A 21566-nucleotide genomic window follows, 5' to 3' on the forward strand; every position below is an offset into this window, starting at 1 on the left:
TACTGATCCTAAAACAATCTATGACTGTTCATGTTTTTAGACGATCTAATTGAATTTGCACCGGACAGTAAAGCAAACAGATGAGCAGATGTGGTTTCTTCTTGAGTTCATAGTATTTTAATTCAATCAACAGATTCATCCTTCATCAACAGTGATATGGGATCAATATGTAATTGAATAAACATTACATTAGGGATTGTTTTACATATTGATTATCGTCATCAAATAAAACACACAATAAAAACATATCGGAGGTAGGCAGCCTGATACTTTAAAATGAATGGTTTGATACACTCCCAAGTATAGTTGGTAAAATGTATTTGTGAATTTATAAAGGCCAGAAACATACTGCATAGAAAAGCTTTCTAAGGAAATAAAAACATTACACATGTAAACAGAGAACCTCAAATGGCTACCTGAGACGTCACCTGATGCTGATCAAAATACGAAAGGAGCTGGAGTTTTGTGAACACTGCCTCCAGGGTTGGGAAGGCCTCTTGTTTGTTCTTCCTGGCTCTTTGTCCTTCATCGCCTATAAATAAACATATAAAATAGATTATTTTTGCATTTAAATGAAATGCTTAATTTTAAAATACTTCTTACAGAGGTAGGGCATGCATTAGGAAAGAGAATAGTTACACATTTCCACAACATGAATGCATGCCTGTCGTGAAGGAGCCCCCGCAAAGCCCACCTGGCACTTTTCATGCTCCTCACCCACTGGAGGGGTGGGTCATCGAGTCTCCCTGCAGCCTGGACTTCGGGCCCCCATCTGGAGCTTTACACAGATGACGCACACAATGTATGCTTTGCACTGAACAACATTGTGCTTTGAAGACTGAGTCATTCTTGATGTGACTTTGACATGTTCTACAAATGAATGCCCACACCTGGCACTGCACCATCAACTCCAGTGAGGAGTATCTATATTCTGGCTATCGTGAAAGCGTCCCTAGGAACATTTATGACTAAATGACTTAAAATATAATCTCAGGTGGCTATGATAGACCAGGTACTTCCCGGGCCCTTTCTTTGGAGAGTCACCACTAATCTTTTCTGAATCAATTTAATATGTATCTCTTTAAAAAGAAAGACATGGGGGGGAGGGGGGAGGCGGGGAAGGGAAGTGAAGGGTAAACAAAGGAGGAGGCTGCAATGCTTGGTAAGAAATGTATCCATTATCCTGCCCATGTAATTGTAGCCCCTTTGTACAGTATGTTCTCAAATAAAATAAAATACAATTTAAAAAAAAAAAAAAAAAAAAAAAAGAAAGACATGTACATAATTCCAAACTGTTTAGGGTCAGTAGAGGATTAAATCTTACCACATTAGAAAAGTACTATGCTTATCTCCTTAACATAAGGAGGTTTGAAGAAAATTCCAACTAAAAATATAGAACAAAAACCTGAGTTTAAGGAGGACTCTTGTTCTTAACAGTTTTAAGAACTTACTATAAAACAGATTTAATCCTACTGTAAAATATCTTAAAATGTCTTTACAAAACCAAATGGATTATATGTGCTATAAGGTCCTTTATAGAACTTTTATTCTAAGTGGTTAGGATCAATAGCCACAAGTTCTGCTGTCCATAGGTCCTTTTCCTTTTATTGGGAGGTTTACTTTCAGGGAATTAACGTCACTTTACAAATCTCTGTTAAAGACGTAAGACATGAACAAGATGTAACCAATCTCCAGGGCTAGGGTGCAGCTCATGGATTCCCAGTACCACCAAGAAGAAAACTTAATTCAATGAACTTGAAAATACTTTGCTAAAGGCAAATGGAATACTTTTAGAAAATGAAATTTATAAGGTGATGCCCCCTTTGACAATAAGCAATTAATATTATAGCCAAACACAAAAACAAATTAGACTGATGCATTATAACTGGCTAGCACAAAGCAAGTAGACATTGTTACCAGATGAATCGACATGAAGAGGTGCTGAGGTAACATATGTTAGAAGCCGGTATCACTTTTGTGATACTGACTTCGTGAATATCCTTTTTTGGGGGGGTCCGGTCGTGGGGCCTGAACGCTGGGCCTGGGCGCTGTCCCTCAGCTCTTCAGCTCAAAGCTAGCGCTCTACCACTTGAGCCATGGCGCCACTTCTGGCTTTTTTCTTTTTTCTTATGTGGTGCTGAAGAATCGAAGCCAGGGCCTCAGGCATGCAAGGCAAGCGCTCTACCACTGAGCCACCTTCCCAGCTCCTTGAATATCTATTTTTATAAGCACAAATTGAGCATGGAATTCCAACTTCGTTCTAGCTGCACATGTCACGAGCACATTTAAAATACCAAAGGTTTTTTATTTTCATTCCTAACATCATTGATCTAAGGGCTGAAGAACTTCAATAGTTTTGCATGCAAAGTGTTTCAAAAGAGAAGTTAATAATATTTGGTTCTGCCTAGGACCAAAATAAACAAAAATATTAGGACTTGAAGCAGGTCCAGCTAAGAAATCACAAATGCACCTGTTTGTTTATACTAATCAGTACTATATATGTACACCACATTCAGCAAACTTAAAAAAAACACCTTATAAAAGTCTAAACTTGGGGCTGGGAAGGTAGAGTGCTTGCTCTACCTTCAGTAGAGTAGACTGCTCAGTGGTTGAGTGATTGCCTCGCATGCATGAGGCCCTGGGTTTGATTCCTCAGCACCACATAAGCAGAAAAAGCAAGAAGTGGTGCTGTGGCTCAAGTGATAGAGCGCTAGCCTTGAGCTGAAGAGCTGAGGGACAGCGCCCAGGCCCAGAGTGCAAACCCCACGACCAACAAAAACAACAAAAAAGTGTCTAAAACTCATTAGTGGAGGTTCTCAGAAAAATACTTAATTAAATGCTATTTACCTGAGTAACACTAGTCATAATATACAGATGTTCTTATTTATTTTATCTTCACTTGATTTCATAACTTGTATTGTTATTGTTCTGCTGCTTAATTTTCATTATTATTAATCTTCAAATTTTAAAATGTTGAGATATTATTACAGTTCACTTATGGTTTCAGAAAAACATCATTAACACCCTAAAAAAGATGACTTAATAAAATGCTAAAATGAAGTCTGACCATTCTTAAATTGCAAATGTTTTAAACTTCAGGTTAGAACATGCATACTGATGCATAACGATGGAATTAAAAATCTCAATAAAACCTGTTAATACTGGGAGAATGAGAGTGAGAAATAGAGAGAGAGAGGATCTGATTAAAATACAATGTATGTATGTGTGAAAATCATGGTGAAACTCTTAACTCAATTATTCCACCCTATGGAAAAGGAATGACAGGAGAGTTACGTAACCTGGTTGGGGGAACAGGGGAAAAGGTAACAGTGGGGAGAGGGAAGGTGAGGTTTGTTCCTCAAAATCTTATTTTTAAGCCAAATGCCGATGGCTCACACCTGTAATCCTAGCTACACCGGAGGCAGAGATCTGAGCTTTGCAGTTCGAAACTAGCCCAGGCAGAAAAGTCTCTGTGAGACTCTTATCTCCAATTAACCACTCAAAAACTGGAAGCAGAGCTGTGGCTCAAAATGGTAGAGTACTAGCCTTGAGCACAAAGAGGCTCAAGACCTGAGTTCAAGTCCCACAACTGACAAAAAAAAAAATCATATTTTTATGTGTTCCCCAAAATAAAATGGATGCTACACACAAGCTCTTTTTTCCCCAAATGGGCAAATTTCCATTCATTTGAAGTACAATCAGCTAGCTTCAGATGCATATACTAACTTTAAGTAGTGTAACTATTTACAGATGGTGAAAATTTCACGCCTTACAGTATCTTTGAAGATGTTGCTTCAAAGTGGTGTTTCTGACACTGATATCTCAAAAAGCAATACTGAACAAGTGATTTTCTCTTTGTGAATTTATATTCTAGAAGTACCTATTTAAGGAACTGGTACAAAGACAAAAAAAAAAAAAAAAAAAAACCACGAAAAAGATACCATGTTACTTCCCGCTCTTTCCCACACTGGAAATTCCCCAGTGTGCAGAAATACCATCAACAGGTAATTTAGATAAACCGTGGCTCCCACCCAAAACTGCACAGCACTCCAAAAATAGTTGAACAGGCTCTTGACAGGCCCCAAGCCTGGTCTTCTATTGTCCCATAATTTCCTCTTGTCTCTGAGAGAGAAGAGAACCAAACAACAGACTGATTTCCTAGACAGAGGGGGCGGGGTGCTTCCCATCCAGGGCCCCAGGTCCCGGGGGGGGGGGGGGGGGTGGGGGGTGGGGGGTGGGGGGAGGGTGCCAACCCTTTTCTGGTAATGAAAAGAACCTAGAAAATGTGACGCAAGAGCTGTGTTTAAAACTACCACCTCAGCTATCAGAGGGCCAGAACGTCGTATCAGACTGAAACACGTCCTGCCGTCCCTCGTTTCTTACTGACAGAGGAAAAAAGCTGGTTGAATTATTTGTACAACTGCGTTTTTCTCCAGGGAAGGCCTAGCATGAAAAGCCTTGTGACTTAGTTGCTAGTCGAGGTGTGCAGACAACCTGGACGAGCAAAGCAGGACGGGGGGGTGGGGGGGGGCTCCATCACGCGTGGCAACCGTGGAGCTGGCACAGGGCAAATTCAAACATTCTTCTCCACTCAAATGAACAAAGTGGGTGGCAGAGAAGGGATGACATCATGAGATAAACAAACCTTGGAAAGAGTCATTAGGCAGATGAGAAGTAGATAACTACAGAATTTTAGTTACACAACAGGGTGACAGAATATAAAGTCATAGCTTTACTATAAAAATTATGTAAAAAGCCCTGGGAAAGAGAATTCCCAAGCAAAGAAAGCATCACCTTGCAACATCCAATTGTCTTTCTTACTTAAAATTATTTGATGATATAGTAACTATCACTATCTATTACAATGATCCTTCTGGATAATGTATGAAAAGATCAGCAACTATGCTGGCAGGATTTTTCAGCTAACATGGAATATGAGTGCCACAGAGCAAAAGCACATTATTTCAATCTTGAAAAAATAATATTAAAGAAATGGGGCAATCCCAAACACGGTTGCTCAGGCCTATAATCCTACCGATGCAGGAAGCTGGGATCTGAGGATCACAGCTCAAAGCCAGCCCAGGTAGAAAAGTATTTGAGACTCTTATTGCCTATTAAGCACCCAAAAGCTGGAAATGGAGCTGTGGCTCAAATGGTACAGTGCTGGCTTTGAGCACAAAAGCTCAGAGACAGTGCCCAAGCCCCCAGAACAGCACAAAGAAATGAGGAAATAGACTTCTTACAGACTAAGGGCTTTCCCACTCACCCTTCCTTCAGCGCTCCATTACTACTGCAGAAAATGTGCCACATAAAAGAGCAGAGAATAAAAATAAGACCCGTAACACCTATGAAGTGCAGTGCATGCCACAAAGGTTGCTATTAATGGAAGAAGGTCTTGGACGTTAAATGTGCTTGTTCATAATTCAACATGACAGTCATCAGGAGGAGGAAACACTGCGACAGTGACGTGGGCCACTCTGATAACGCCGAGGAAAGGGCACAGTGGGGGCCAAGGTGGTGGAGCCCCTTACCCCCTGTCTCTGTGGTGCTCTTCTTGTTCAGGATCTTCAGAAGGTCTTTGGTAATCTTCTTCAGTTGATGCTGAGCCTCCTCCCGCTCTTTGCCCACTCCGTAGAGAAGGACTGTGCGCTGGTTACACTCATGACTTGAAGATTCATCCTGGAAAACACAAGATGCCATCTGAGACCCTTGTCTGTGGAGAGGGGGCCGCTGTGCCCGCCCCTGGAGTGCGCTAGCCACAGCCTCTCCCACCGGCCTGCGGCCTGCGGCAGCCCCTACACCAAGCTTGCTCTCACCACAATCTCCACCGGCAACGCCCTGACTTTTCACATTTGGAGCCTGATCAAGTACAACACAAAAACGTGCCACCTGACCTGAAGTCTTGGCAGAAGCATCTGATGTGGGCCTATCCTACAGAGTAAGTTCTGGCTATTGAAAAACTTTTCCTTGTCTAAAACTGAACGTGACATTAATTCCACACATTTAACACACTATCCATTGATTTCTTAAGGAAATTATTGCTTCGCAAGCTTGGTTTTAAGCATAAAGTAAGAGTAGGTATTTTATATCTAGAAAAAATTCTTGCTAGGACATTCAAAAGCTTTACACACACACACACACACATACTTCCAACATGACTGTGTGGAACACGTCGGTATTTGCGTCCAAATGGTGTTTCTGAGCTAGAGTGAAGGCTTCTTTGGGTGTAAAGCAGCTGGCTTTGGTTTTTCCCATGTGGTCACAGAACCTCAGAAATGCACACACACCACCAGCAGTTCCTCAGCCAAGGTTAAGTAGCGTAGGATGTGCTCTTGCTCTCATGACTGGCTTTGATCTTACAGTTAAACTTCTTCGCTGAACAGCTTCCTCAGGCTGGGTGCTTACCCCAAGGGGCTCTTCCCTGGAAGCAAATACCGCTGCGCTCGCATTAGTGATGGCCCTAACCAACAGCAAACCCCGGCAGATGCCCGCCTGGAGTCTCGCATAGGCACACTCCTCGCAAGCCGCATGTTGCTTCTGCAGCCCCATTTTCCCTCAGCTTTGTCACTGTGCTCAGGGTCTCTATCACCATCTGGTCAGCCTTCCCGTCTGGCACACACTGGCCTTGACACCACACTTCCCTTACACTGGCTCCTTACTAAAAAGAGCGCAGCTTGCATGCCTCGCTGACTTATCTCCCCACACTCGCACTCGGGGTTCCAGTGTTTAAATCTGCCTTTACAGTGAGAGGGTCCACCACCTCAGCGGGGTGCTTCCCCAGAAGCCATTCCCCGTTTCAAAACACAAGACACAACAGCTGAGTGAAGCAGCTACAGGCACACAGGGAAGAGCCAGCCGAGCAGCTTGCTGATCTCAGGCTTTAGTTGTTACAGAACGTGAGTGCCGCTTTTTTCCTTTGTTGGGATGTAGATACCCAGACCTATAAAGAGAACAGCAGAAAACTGCGAAACTCAGATGGCACCCGCTGTATGCCCCGGTGACTCCAGGAAGGTACCGGTAACCGGCACCAACACTGACGTCCACGAGAAGAGTGACCCGCAGATTAGCTGCGTTATCCAATACCTCTACAGAATGTGCATCCACATGCCTGGAACTCTGAGAAAAACACAAGGAAAAATGGTCCCCATTGTCAAGCCACTGTAGAGCTATAGGGGAAGCTGGCCGGGCACCACAGGGCGGCCCCTGCTGGGCTGAGAACTCTGACTGCACCCGGCCCGGTCACTTAGAACTCCCTCCCCAACAAATCAGCAACGCCACTGCCCTTGCAAGGTAGAGAGGCGGGAGCACACTGCACACATGGTCGCTGCTGCCAATTCACCCACTGCGAATGACCTCCACGGCACCCAGCCACAGCAGCGACCCCACAGTCGCCGGCAGCTCCCACCTTTGCCGGTGTCTTCCTGTCACCAAATGCCCCAAAGCTGCACAGGTGCACTGCCGCGCCCTTGCTGCACTGAACCACCCAAGGACCAGAAAGGGAATTCTGTAGCATTTATCACAGTGCAGTACAGGTTTTTAAAGGTTATTTTCATGTATTTAAAGTCTGTCTTCCCTGTCTTCATTTTCATTTTCTTCCTTAATAAGCACCATTGGCATTGAATACTTGTTGAGTATTTGTTGAAGCAGACGAGGGGACAAACATATAGCTAAAGAAATGAGGCAGAGATAAAAATAAGAAAAAATAGTTTTACAGATCACTTAAGCTGATCGAGAGCTGAGGAAAGTGAGGGGGGAAGGAAACATAGAAAGTCCTAGAAAAAAATGTCCAGTGAACTACACTCTATAGAGGGAGGCCTAGCTAAGTACCCATTGCCAAAACTAACTACACTTAGCATTAGACATGAGGACTAGGAAACAAAGCCTAAGACATACTAAAAGGAAGAAAATCTTGGGCACCCAAATCTAACAGAAAATATGCATCTCATTAGATTTCAATACGAGCCCACTAGAAATATTTGTTGGAGACCCCCAAAAAGCACATGGAGCACTGAGAAAATAAGGGCAAAGATTCTGGAGGTAGCTGGAAATATATGGTGAGTATTATTTGGCACAAGCCGAGCGACGGGTCAGGGATAAAGACAGCCGTAAGAGGGTGCGGAAGCTCTCACGGTGCTTTAGAAGAGAAAAGTAGAGCTGAGACAGTGGACAGGGTATGAGGGCATCAAGTGAGGCATGCAGGCCTCAGAGTGGACAATGCTCTGATGACACACAGCAACCAGAGGAGGGACACAGACAAACAGGCCACAGAGAGTGTCCAGGGGAGTCACAGGCCCATGGACACACCATGGGTAGTTGTGGGGAAAGCAAGCCAGAGGTAAGGGTCTGAGCTGAGAAGTGACAGCAGGAGAGAAGCCCACACTTCCAGGAGTGAGCACGGGAGCAGCAGCTGGAGAGGACGTCGACGCCTGTTTCAAAGCTATGATTCAAACCAAGGGGTCTTCAGAAAGAAATCAAGAATGGAAAGCAGAGTATGCTACAGGGATAGGAGACAAAGGACTCTCGTTAAGATTAACAATACAAAGAATCAAACCACAGGGAATAAAGAAAATTAGAGAAAACAGAGGGAAATGTGCCCATCCAGGAGAAAGAAACTTAAAGGTAGAATCAGTGCATTGGTCTTGATGCATGCGGGCGGGCACGCACACACACACACACACACACACATGCACGCACACACACTGACACGCACGCACGCACGCACATTTCAACCACATTTCCAGGTGACATGGAGCTGCTACTCTGAACATACGCTCAAAATTCAGAGGAAACAACCAAAGCGTGCTCACAGCAGCGGCGCCTGCCCATACAGTGTGACCGTGGAGAGGCTGGGCTTGGGGTACACAGGGGAGCAGCAACATTGGCATAAAGGCAACGCGGAAACAAGTTCTACCATCAAGTTTCATTCCTACCGTATCTTTGTCCCTTGGGTTTAAAAATTAAAAAACTGTATATAATAGTGATACTAAGATGCCTTGATTTAATGTTACCATTTTCCCCAAAACTAAAAGTTAAGGTAAAAAAAAAAAAAGTAAAAACCAAAACTGTTTACATTTAAGTTTCTCAAGAAAGCATGAAGAAATTATACAATAAGCAAGTATTCAACTGTTTTTTGTAATGTAATTTTAGATTCTGGCCATTTATAATGGGGAGACACTGTTCAGCCTACAAAGGAGTTAATCAAACACAGATTTAGAATAATGACATTATAAACAGGGAGGAACAAGAGCAAGAGGCTAAACACCCTTAACCAGGCCACATTCTGAGTTAATGTAATTACTCGTCAGAAGGTAACCCGTTATCCAATGTGAAGCATGGTATGTTTACAGGTGAAAATCATCTGAAAAAGGTGATTTTTGCCTCTTTCTTCAGGAAACAGACTTCAAATGCTTGACTTATGGATTCATTATCTGTATGGAAAATAACTTAGAAATCATCAGCTACTGCAGATTTCAGTGAAAAGCTTGAAAATCTTAAATTACTTTTGGTAGAGATGACTTCTGGCTGCTCTGGTCCTCATTCCCAGGAAGTAAACGCAGAAGTCCTAGAAGCAGACAGATGGGAAGTCCAGTGTACACACACAACGCTGCAGATAAACCTCTGATCGTGAAGTTCTCTCTTCCCTCTCTCCTTCCGTTTCCCTATAGAACTCTCAAGACTTTACTGATGAAAGCTCAGCAAATTCTCTACCACAAGTAAGTTTGGCAACTAACTTGAGACATTAATAGGAAAACACCAGATGCCAGTCTAACAACTACTACTGAAGATACAAATCCTTCAGAATCTACCATAAGCAGGTAATGTTCTGTCAGTATTTGACATACATATATTTAGATAAGACGTATGTGTAAATTTTTCTTTCACGTTTTTCTTAAAGTTGTAATTCTTAAGTAACAACAGCAAAAATATATTTGGGATAAACATTAAAATGCAAGTCATATTGATGGTGGTATCAGAAAGAACCATTAATCTCTTCACTAAAAAAATGCGTGGATATAAAAATACAAATGGTATTACCTATTTCATCTTAACTATAAAATGAGACTTAAATATAGACAGAAAGGTAATATTATAAATGTTGAGAATACTTGTGAAATATTTTACTATTTGGCAAAATGAGCACTCACAAAGGAGCTCAACTGCCAGAGAATAAACAAGAGCAAAAAACTGCACTAGTGAAGGTTATAAAACCAGTGATCTTGTGTCAATAAAGTACAGGATTCTATTCACTTTTTTGAAGGGGGATTAAGTGACTGGTGACAGTGGTCACAAGTTTACCCAACACTCTCGATGACTCCAATGTTTATTTTCAATAATTAAAGGATGAAAAAAGTGAACTCCAGGGTTCTTTGGGGAATTTGGAATCACTTCATTTGCCACGCTGAATCTTTTACATGGAAGTAGTGTGGTTTTTCTTTGCTTTCAACATGATTCTCTGATCATAAAGAATATTTTATGTAAAATCAGTTGCATTTGATGCAATAAAAATCTAAAGTTCATGTTAAGTTTCACGGTTTAGATGCTAGATGGTATACTGAGAAGTCAGCTGTTACTTTTCCAATAACTGCCTGTTGTGGTAAGAGCCTACGAAGTCGGAAAAGGGCCTGGCTTTGCTGTTTTACTTCAGCTACCATTGTACACGCTCTAAGTCTAGGAGCACGGTGGGCCTGGCTGCCTTGAGGGGTGGAGCATGGTGAACACACGTGCACACACCTACACACAAGTATATGTAAATATGCATGTACACCTGTGTAACTAACGTGTATTTAGAAAATGTACATGAAAATTAAACCTAGTGAACAACTTGGAAATAAAGTACACGTGGATTCAAAATGCGTGGGACTAAATAATGGGTCTTTATAAAACAGGTGCTTGAATGGAGGACAGGAAGACAGGGCAGGAATGACTTCCACTTCTGTTTTTCTGTGACTCACTTTCATTTGTTTAGTGAGTTTACCAAGAGTGCTTTCACAATTTCCACTTTTTAATTTAAGATCCAATCATTTCTCCTTGTAATCCTTTGATGACACTGAAATAAAGCCAGGAGTAAGAATGATACAGGAAAGTAAGAAATGCAATATCATCCAAATATCCATTTCCTATGTAAATACAAGTGGGCTTGGAATAAAATCAGACAAGAATTGCAAAGCATCCATAATGTCACATCATAGAATGTCTCTAAGATGAGACTTTAGGGGGTTCAGTAACCATCAGACAGACCCTGTGGAGATAACAGCAAATACCATGACTAAACAGCTCCCTTGCTTTCCTTCTCTAGGCAGCAAAGAGAAAATGCAAGCCCTGGCCAACGTGACCCCGGCCCCTGGGAACAGCAGCCAGTGCAGCCGAGACTACGAGATCACCGAAGTCCTCTTCCCGCTGCTCTACACTGTCCTGTTTTTTGTTGGACTCATCACAAACAGCCTAGCAATGAGGATTTTCTTTCAAATCAACAGTAAATCCAACTTCATTATCTTCCTTAAGAACACTGTCATTTCTGATCTTCTCATGATTCTGACTTTTCCGTTCAAAATACTTAGCGACGCCAAGCTAGGCCCCAGGCCTCTGAGGGCCTTTGTGTGCCAAGTCACCTCCGTTGTATTTTACTTCACAATGTACATCAGCATTTCCTTCCTCGGGCTGATAACGATTGATCGATACCAAAAGACCACCAGGCCGTTTCACACTTCCGGCCCCAGCAACCTCTTGGGCGCTAAGATTCTGTCTGCTGTCATCTGGGCCTTCATGTTCTTACTTTCTCTGCCTAACATGATTCTTACCAACAGGAGGCCAAGAGACACTCACGTGAAAAAATGCTCCTTCTTCAAGTCAGAATTCGGCCTGGTCTGGCATGAAATAGTCAATTACATCTGTCAAGTAATTTTCTGGATTAACTTCTTCATTATCATTGTCTGCTATACTCTCATTACCAAAGAGCTCTACAGGTCGCATGTGAGGACCAGGGCTGTAGGGAAAGTCCCCAGGAAAAGGGTGAGTGTCAAGGTCTTCATCATCATTGCTGTGTTCTTTATTTGCTTTGTTCCTTTCCATTTTGCCCGAATTCCCTACACCCTAAGCCAGACCCGAGACGTCTTCGACTGTGTTTCGGAGAACACTCTATTCTACGTCAAAGAAAGCACTCTGTGGTTAACGTCTTTAAATGCATGCCTGGATCCATTCATCTATTTTTTCCTTTGCAAGTCCTTCAGAAATTCCTTGACAGGCATGCTGAAGTGCCCCAATTCTAGAACCTCATTATCCCGAGAAAACAGGAAAAAAGGACCGGATGGCAGTGACCCAGAGGAGACACCAATGTAAAGAAATTCCAGAGAACTGCCGTTCTGCTGGGTTCGGGTTCCTTAAATATATCAACAATGACTTAGAAACCCCTAAGGTAACTAAGGTCACTCTTGAAGCAAGGGATATATAGCCACAAAAGTAATGTTCATCTACTTTTCCAGTATAAACACTATCCTAAAATGCAGAAAAGGGCTGGCTCCATACAGTAAAACTGTAGCCATGCCAAACATTATGGAATTCCTGATTTTCAGAGCGGGCACAAGAGGCAATGACAAAATGACATGGAATTCCTGATTTAAACAGGCAGTAAAAATGGGCAATCACAAGGCTGTAATTCTTTACAGGCACATTAGTCACAATCTTGTTTTCTTTACTGTCAGATGAGAAAAATGATCAATTTGATATAATAATCTACCCAAAAACAATACTAAGACACTGTATGCATCCTGGTTACCAAATCAAATCCTGGCTGATTGATATTATAAAAGTTTAAGTCGGATGTTGTTCTTGGGATATACCATGTATATATATAAAGTAGAAATTTATTACTACAAAACCTCAAAGATGTACAAATACAAGTTAAATGCTATAAAATCCCCAAAGATTTAAACTAAATGAGATGCTATATCGTGGAGTTGATTTTTTTATTAAGATGATTATGATTTTAAAAATACCATTCCCATAAAGGTCATAGTGAATACATTACTGAAGTACGAGAAGCTATCTTTATGACAGTCTAATACTAAAGAATATTATTAACATTTCCTTAACACTAGAATAGGAGGTTTCACTAACACCCTGAAAACTTCAACAGACACAATACTGTCCTTGACACTGTATGAATTAGCTTCTGGAGATACCTGCTCTTTGAGTTAACAAACTCTGCTCTGGTAAGAAACATGCATTCAATGTAACTACAGATTTGCTCTGCATCGCTAATAAGAGGCATGCGATTGAACTGTTTGGATTACCTGCTTGATTTGTGTGTATAATATAAAAATCCCACATTCACTCCGTCTTCATTTTGTGTAATTTCTTTGTTCAAAGGTTCTGGTCACCGTAAGTCACCTTCCTCTCCAAAAACATTACAAATCAAACCCACTTCAGCACTGCTGCCAACACTGGTTTATTGCATGCTTTTGGCAATCTCTTCTGAAAATGGCACACAATCCCATAAAATAGGGCAGACCTGGTGTCACACAAGCCTCATTTGATATTTTTAAATGTACTTTCCTTATATGTATTTAATGAGCAATACACAGAGAAAGGCCACAGCTGATCTTTTTAATATGAACCAAACCTGTAACATCATGTTCCTCAAGTATGTACCATCCTCAAATGTCAATATCTACATAAACTGTCAGCAGAAACCCAGAAAGCAGGTTGTAACATAGAGAAGTTTGCTGAGCTTCGATACTGTTACCCAAATGCACACATCATCTCCTCAGCGTCAACGTTCAGTGCAGGACTGAGCATGTGTAAACCTGCCAAGTGCTCCTCCGCCAGGTGCGGCACTTGCTCTCCCAGGGGGCTCCGGCTCTGGGTGGGACAGACCAAGACTTGAACCAAACCACACACACTCTCGGTGCTGCAAAGCCAGTGTGGTGATAACTCTCACGGCTGACGCGCACCGTAACGTCAGGTGCATGCGTTCACTGTTCTGCAGGCACACTGAAAGCTGCAAGGGGACCTACGGACAGCAACTGGAGTCATCAGACCTTCTGACTCCCTAGTTAATTAATTTACGTACATACGTTTGCATTTTAGGTGCTGCAATGGAAACATCCCAACGAAGACCAGAGCTACAAGTAGCAGTTTATTCACATTTAGTGGGCAATTTATCCCACTTTTTATTGTATCTCCTGTACTCCCTTATCTGCCGCTTTGGCAATTTCTCTTCAACCTCATACTTAAGTCTGTGGCAGAAAGTCTGACAAGTCCAGTAAGCCTTTAGATGATTCCTTTTCATGCCTCAATCTGTAAGTCCCAGATCAAGAACTCTAGCGTTTGGTGAACGATTAATTCCACGTTACCCTGACCTCTGCAGCAGGCGTGTGGGCAGTTAGTTCCCTGCAGGGCTTGGATCTGCGCCCGGCAGGCTTGCAGTGGGCGTGGGGAAAACCGCTTCATTTCTGCCAGTTCAGTTTTCTCATTACTAAAACGGGGCAGTCTCTACAGACTGGGGTGAGGATGGTGGTTACTAAGAAGGGTACGCCATCTGCTTAGGGTCCAGTGGGAGTTCACATGTTCAGCTTGTCCTCTTGTGCCAGGCTCCTAAATTCTGGGATTTCTGGTTATATATATCACCTTGGCTCTACTCTCCTGAATTTTATGAGCTATCTGCACTAGTATAGGAGTATTTTATTTTTTTTTCCAAGTTGATTTAACATGTGATAGGCATTATTCTGAGTATATGGTAAATATTTTGTCAACTTTATTCTCTTGTAAGCAGACACTATTATTTACTTACATTGTAAACGGAAGGCAGCTACTTCATCAACAGTATAAGTAGCTTGCCCAAAGTCCCAAGAAAAGTAAGAGCAGGAAGAGGAACTGAGCCAGGCCCTGGGCCTGGTGACATTCCAAGGGGGAGGCCTCCCCCAGCTCTGAAAGCGTGGCTGGCGGGTAGGAGAGGAGGCCTCTCGGTTAAGACCCCCCCCAGCCACTCTGGCGCGGCTGGGGGGGAGGGTCGTTAATATAGTTACCAAGGCCCAACACTCTGAAACTCTCACACTTCTGTGAATCCAGATATGAGCACCATTTGTCAGTTCCCCTTTTGAAAGTTTCCCACACACTGGCATTTTGAAATTCAAACAACTTGTGATTTCCCACTTTCAGATTTTTTTTTGCAGCAAGAGATGGCCTTTATTTATTTTTCTTCATTGTTTCCTCCTCCTTTGTTTTCCCCCTACCATCCCTTCCCTCCCACCTCCACAACACCCCCCCCCCACACCAAGGCCCATTTTCATAGTATCAAGTTATCATGTACATAATTCCCCTTGTTTAGGGTGAAACTATTCCAAATCTTCTTCTTGGTAACAGAGAAACCAGCTGTACAAAATTCATAATTAGGTAAGTTAAACCCTTTAAATCACAGTTTTAAAAGTATGCTTGGTTTTTGTCCTCAGCTTAAGCAAACAAACCAATATTCTAAAAATTTTATCTATTATCACATTAGTGAATCTTGACTCTATTTTCCAAGGAAAACATGTTTGAGGAGAACAGAATAATTACAAAGTGTGCCATATATTGTGAATAGAAAGTCCAAATTATTAGGCATTATGTTGCCTTGTATTTTAAAATGTTCAAAGAGAAAATAAAATTTTTTTTTTTTTTTTGGGTCCGGTCGTGGGGCCTGAACTCTGGGCCTGGGTGCTGTCCCTCGGCTCTTCAGCTCAAGGCTAGCGCTCTACCACTTGAGCCACATCGCCACTTCCGGCTTTTTTTTTTCTTTTTGCTTATGTGGTGCTGAGGAATCGAACCCAGGGCCTCATGCATGCAAGGCAAGCGCTCTACCACTGAGCCACCTTCCCAGCCCCCAGAAAATAAATTTTTATTTTCAAAATTCCAAGCCAAGTCATCTAAAACTTTCTGATCAACCAGTCCTGCAGTCTAGGCCAACTCTAAGGTAAAACTTGTGGCAAGGAATATGAAATGAAACTCATCAAGAACGCCACATCCTCCAGAAGATCTCTGAATTTCCTCTTTCCCTTCACCTATCTGCCAGGCTGGCACAATTGTAGACAACAACTTTCTCTATACTTCAAGAGACTTAAGGGGAAACATCACAGAGTTTGGTCGCAGGTGAGTCACGAAACCCCTGAAGTATTCCGTACTGCGAAGAGTTCCAAAAGTGTCACCTCCACTCAAATCTGCATACCACAGAGGCGCCCTCTGCCCCAGAGACCTGAGCCTGCCTTCAAATCTGTCACCCAGAAGAGGGAACGGGGCGGGAGGGGTCTTCCTTTACCCACAGTATCACATAAGTGATAGGCCTGGGATTCGTACCCCAAAGTTTAGGGCTTAGCATGCCTACTTCTTACAGAATATGTTCTCTCTCATAGATCTCAGGACTAATAACTAAAACAAACATCTACAGAACAAGTAAGCCACCCTCCTGAAAAACAAATTCCTGGAAAAGCCAGTCTCTGAGGATACAGAAGATGATTCTGTCTGATGTTGGAGTCAGATCTTACTCTCCTAGTTGGTTCTAATTTGGGACTATTCCATTATCATTCCACCGCCTACTACTATGTACAAGAAGCTCTCAAAGCTCACCGAATATGTACATTGAGAAGATAGGCCAGAATAGTAACTATGAGAAAGAAAAAAACAATTTAGCAACTAAATTTACTCAAATCATAGTGGATGCGGAGTGATGGTGTGAAACGCAGCCCTGGGCTGGCAAGCCCTCCAAGGGCTGAGCACGATGAGTTTCAAACAGATGACACCGCAGAAGCACACAGTGAAAATGAGGAAGGAAACACAGTATAAAAAAGCAGAACACGTGCTTCATGATCTCTTTTTTTGGCTGAACTAATGAACGCCACAATCAGAAGACAGAGAACTAAGGATCCTCTCCAACAAAGGTGAGTTTCACTTTTTCTTACGAATGTGCTTGCTTTAAAAAGGCAGAATATAGTTTCAACAAACAACAGTATTACTTTATGAGCATGAGAATTCATATAAGATACAATAATCTGACATGTAGGTTACCTCTTGATGATGTTTTGTTTTGTTGCTGTGTTAAATGTGATACCTGTTATCTGAACTTCACAGGGATTTGAAAGTAATAGGACTGTTAAAAAGTACCAAAACCACACTAGGCGTTTAAAAATTTTAGCTAGAAAGGCCTATCTTCCAGACACTGAAGGTATTTAATAAATAGAGGTGGTTAATATGCTTAAAACATACTTTAAGAAAGTAGTATTTGCAAAGTGTGAAGAGCTTTCTTTTCCTTTCTTGATGTACGTACTGGTGTATGGCGCTGATCTGAAGACGACACCACAGTGATGCAGAGTTTCAACGGGTCTGCGAGCTGCCCCCGGGACACCAGGGTGACTGGGCTGGTATTCCCCGCCCTCTACTCGGTGGTGTTCCTGACCAGCCTCCTGCTCAACACCCTGGCCCTCCGGGCATTCCTTCACACCCCGAGCTCCTCCACCTTCATCGTCTACCTCAAGAACACTCTGGTGGCTGACCTGATAATGACGCTCACGCTTCCCTTCAAGATCCTCTCCGACTCTTCCCTGGGACCCTGGCAGCTCAGGGCTTTCGTGTGCCGCTTCTCTTCTGTGGTCTTTTACGAGACCATGTATGTCGGCATAGTGCTGCTAGGCCTCATTGCCTTCGACCGATTCCTCAAGATCGTCAGACCTTTTGAAAAATATTTTGTTAAAAAACCTGCTTTTGCAAAAATGATTTCTGTCCTCATCTGGATCATTTTGTTCCTCATCTCCCTACCAAATATGATCCTGAACAACGGAGAAGCAACACCATCATCAGTAAAAAGGTGTGTGTCGTTAAAGGGGCGCCTGGGACTGAAATGGCACCGAGTGGTGAATTACGTAAGTCAATTCATTTTCTGGACTGTTTTTGTCCTCATGTTTCTGTTTTATGTGGTGATTGCAAAGAAACTGTACAATTCGTATAAAAAGTTCAAAAGTAAGGACAACAAGAGCACCAAAAACCTGGAGGGGAAAGTGTTTGTGGTTGTGGCTGTCTTTTCTGTCTGCTTTGCTCCCTTTCATTTTACCAGGGTTCTCTACATTCACAGCCAGACCCACAATCAGACTGACTGTAAACTGGAGAATCAATTGTATATTGCTAAAGAAACAACTCTGTTTTTGGCAGCAACTAATGTTTGTATGGATCCCTTAATATACATCTTCTTGTGCAAAAAATTCCTAAGGAGACTACCATGTGTGAGAGGGAGACGGGAAGAACACCAGTACAGTCAGACAGACCACATCACCCTGAGCTGACAACTTACGCTTGGCTAACTTCCACTCCGTGATGAAACCTGAAAAGATCATTCATTCAGAAGTGAAATTTAAGCAATAAAAGGAAAATGACTGGAACAAATATTGTCTTACTTTATTATCTTAGGGTATTGGAAAGACTATCTAAATTTAACCCAACAGATTTACTTATAAGCAATCTGAACTGAAATTAAGAGAGTGTGAAAGAAAGCATGTGGCCACTAGAGGTCATCTCTAGAAACCACCTTTTGAGGGGCATTCATTTTCAGATGGAAAAATTACGAAGAAACATGGAGAGCTAAGAACCTCCCTCCCCTCTGTAAGTCTTCGCATTCTGGTGCACACATATTGTACACAACACTACTACTTTTATAGCCCCCAAATGATGATAGTTGCTGGCATAAGTAAGCGAACAAGCCCCAGTTTCCAAAGTCATGAAGCAGGGCTTGAAAGGTATGCTCAATATTCAGAATCTGAGGACCGGAAGGGATATAAAAGGCCTCCGGGATCCTGGAGGAAGAATCGTCACCACTGAAAAACGATAGAGACCCTTGTCCGTATCACAACAGAACAGCCTAAGAGGCATAAGCTCTCGGTTAGACCAGACGCTCCCCCATTAAAGACCTCAGCTGAGAGAAGGCTGGACTCTTTGGCCAAGCCTTCTTGGAACACAGTGTCTATACCCCACTCCTCCACCCTGCCGGTGAGGTCAGCACTGTAAGCACGTTTCTACCGGCTAGTTACCATTCTTGACCACAGATCATGGGTTACAGATGTTTTCAACATCTTCACATCCGTGCTCGGTACATGGAAGGGACGGAATTGCTGACCCATAATCAGTAATACCAACACTTGAAGATTCTTTTTCAAAGTCTAGCTCTCCTTATTTGCCCGCGTATTTCTTCCTGAATCTGTGGAGAACTGAAGTGAGTACAGAGGCCGCTGAGACCCTCGGACTCACCCCTCACTTCCTGCAGCTTACCCCTTCCCAACATTTCAGGACTACACTAGTCCTGATCTCCTCCTTTGTAAGGAGGGACACTCCCAAGAAAGATTATGAGGACTATTTCAAGGGCTCTTTGGTTTATCACTAAAGGGAAAATAGGAACTTTCTAAATGCAACCACAATATTGTGGCTATACCTTGCCTTCCAAATTGAGAAGTATTTTTCACTTCTAATCACACCAACTTTATGGTGTATGCAGATCACCCCTACACACACACATTTGCTTACTCTTCCTCAGTGAGCCTTCCAGAAAGGAAAGTGGCATCATTCCACAAACATCGACCAAGTTTAAAATACTAGGAACTGCCCTGTGTGTATTACTTCATTTATTCATGGCCTTCTCCAAAAGATATTAGTGGTGTTACCCGAAATAAAAATGGTATGAAGTGGAGCGCCTAGGCTCCAAACTGCAGTCCACCTGACTCGCATTAACAGTGTTGCTACACTGCCACGCACAAGCAATTCCACAGATGGAAGATGGCTTAAGCTGCCCACCTTAGGAAAAAGTACCAAGGAGAAGGTAGATTCAGACGCCAACACATCTCTGGATTCAATCTTCAAAACACTTTCCCCCTGTAATCAACCATTACAATTAAAGTTCTCATACCAGAAAAGGCAAGTAGTTTATGTAAATCAGAGCTAATAAATACAAATCTCTTCAAGCCATAGATTAACCATAGTAATTCAAAGCAGGGACCCAAAGGAATATTAAAGGTTTGTAATAATTACACCCAGCACCAATGCACAGCTCCTAGATGTGAGCCACAATTAGAATGACTTTGCATACTCAGATCTGGTTCAGATTTTACTACAATCCTTGAATGCATGCTCTGGCTACAGGATAAAGACAGATCACCTACAGCTATGTTTCAATTATATCCTTGCTTATCTTCATTTTAAAATAATAAGTTAGTGTACCATAAAAGGCTTTGATGTCCTTTAGTGCACATTTTCCTTGAAGAAGAAATGAATACATTTGAGATTAGTGAACAGTGAGATTACAGCGTAAAGGCAATTCGTTCCTACATTGGAGGAGGAGACTTCAGCGACAGCACAGGGCCAGACCAGGGCAGAGAAACCAAGAGAGGAAATAAACCAAAAAGACATGTGCATGGAGAAACAGCCAGAATACAAAAGTAAGCCTTGGTAACACCTTTGCCCGGTGGCTCGCATCAACAGAGAGCAGCAGTCGGGCATAGGTGGCTACTCGGCAAGCTGAGGTCTGAGGATCAAGGCTTGAAGCCAGCCCAGGCAAGACTATCTCTACATAATCACCAAAAAGCTGGAACTGGAGCTGTGGTAGAACACCAGACTTAAGTGAAAGAGCTCAGCCTCAGGATCCGCGCATTGAAAAAGGGGGGTGGGGGTGGGGGGAACGGGGCAGGACTGGAAGAGTCTTACCAGTCATCTCAGGACTGAAAGAGTCTTACCAGCAACCCCTCCTAATTCTAATTCTTTGGAAGAGGTGAGGAAAGACCTACTATTCATTTAGAGACATGACACCAAGAGAAGACATCCAAGATCTCAAAGAAAATGTGAGTTTGGGTCTATCTACTTTTTTTTTTTTTTTTTTTGGTTCTATCTACTTTTTAGTTAAGGATCTACGGTCCATACACAGGGCCGGTGATGCTCTTCTTTGACCTCAAAATGCTAAGATCCAGGACAGTCTTCATGTCAAATGCCTCAAAAACATTTAGCACCCTGTTGATACACATTCCAGTGGAGGGGCTTAGCAGACACAGATTAAAGAAAAAGGAAAAACAAATTCTCTTATTCTGAAGAGTGGAAGTGTCTAAGAACGATAAAACTACACGCATTATGTTATGGCTGACTAGACTGCACTCAAAAAAGTTGCCAAATGCTGGGCACTGGTGGCTCACACCTATCATCCTAGCTACTCAGGAGGCTGAGTCTGAGGATCATGGTTCAAAGCCGGCCTGGGCAGGAGAGTCCATGACACTCTTATCACCAATAAACTACTTTGAAAAGTTCAGAAGTGGTTCTGTGGCTCAAGTGGTACAGCGCTCACTTTGAGCTGAAGAGCTCAGGGACAGTGCCCAGGCCCAGAGTTCAAGCTCCTCGACCGACACCCCCCCCCAAAAAAAAGAAAGTTGCCAAACTAAAGCACACATATTTCTAAATGTGATTGTTTCAACATTGTTGCCATGACAATAGCATTTGATAAGGTAAGAGGTACCTTTGCTTTAGGGCAGTATATACTGAAGTAGTTAGGGGCTATGTGTTTATGTCAGTGACTCCAC

At 42.6% G+C, this 21566-nt stretch overlaps 3 protein-coding genes across 10 annotated transcripts in view; 2 read left to right on the forward strand and 1 right to left on the reverse strand.

Moving 5' to 3' along the window:
- Window positions 1–13336, forward strand: part of LOC138837639 (P2Y purinoceptor 12) — a 43754-nt gene extending 30418 nt beyond the window's left edge. The window contains exons 1-3 of one of the 2 annotated variants that reach the window (XM_070036576.1): window positions 5802–5938; window positions 9666–9815; window positions 11297–13336. In XM_070036576.1, the coding sequence (XP_069892677.1) occupies window positions 11311–12336 (1026 nt within the window). In that variant the 5' untranslated portion in view covers window positions 5802–5938; window positions 9666–9815; window positions 11297–11310 and the 3' untranslated portion in view covers window positions 12337–13336. Of the gene's footprint in view, window positions 1–5801; window positions 5939–9665; window positions 9816–11296 lie in introns of those variants that run through there. The other variant, XM_070036575.1, reaches the window with a different exon arrangement.
- The window catches only part of LOC138837635 (mediator of RNA polymerase II transcription subunit 12-like protein), a 213494-nt gene that overhangs the window by 64910 nt on the left and 127018 nt on the right, over window positions 1–21566 (reverse strand). For all 7 annotated transcript variants that reach the window (XR_011375387.1, XM_070036566.1, XM_070036565.1 and 4 more), the window contains 2 exons: window positions 5532–5679; window positions 417–532 (listed from right to left, as the gene is read on the reverse strand). Coding sequence is in view for 6 of the 7 variants with exons in the window: in XM_070036566.1 (XP_069892667.1) it covers window positions 417–532; window positions 5532–5679 (264 nt within the window). In the remaining variant the exon portion in view is untranslated. The remainder of the gene's footprint in view (window positions 1–416; window positions 533–5531; window positions 5680–21566) is intronic.
- LOC138837641 (P2Y purinoceptor 13-like) lies at window positions 16809–18415 on the forward strand. The gene is made up of 2 exons (XM_070036577.1): window positions 16809–16907; window positions 17317–18415. The coding sequence occupies exon 2, from the start codon at window positions 17331–17333 to the stop codon at window positions 18300–18302; it is 972 nt and encodes a 323-aa protein (XP_069892678.1). The 5' UTR covers window positions 16809–16907; window positions 17317–17330; the 3' UTR covers window positions 18303–18415.

This window comes from Dipodomys merriami, unplaced genomic scaffold (assembly GCF_024711535.1).
Source record: "Dipodomys merriami isolate MVZ:Mamm:240054 unplaced genomic scaffold, mDipMer1.0.p SCAF_273, whole genome shotgun sequence".
Classification (NCBI taxonomy): domain Eukaryota; kingdom Metazoa; phylum Chordata; class Mammalia; order Rodentia; family Heteromyidae; genus Dipodomys; species Dipodomys merriami.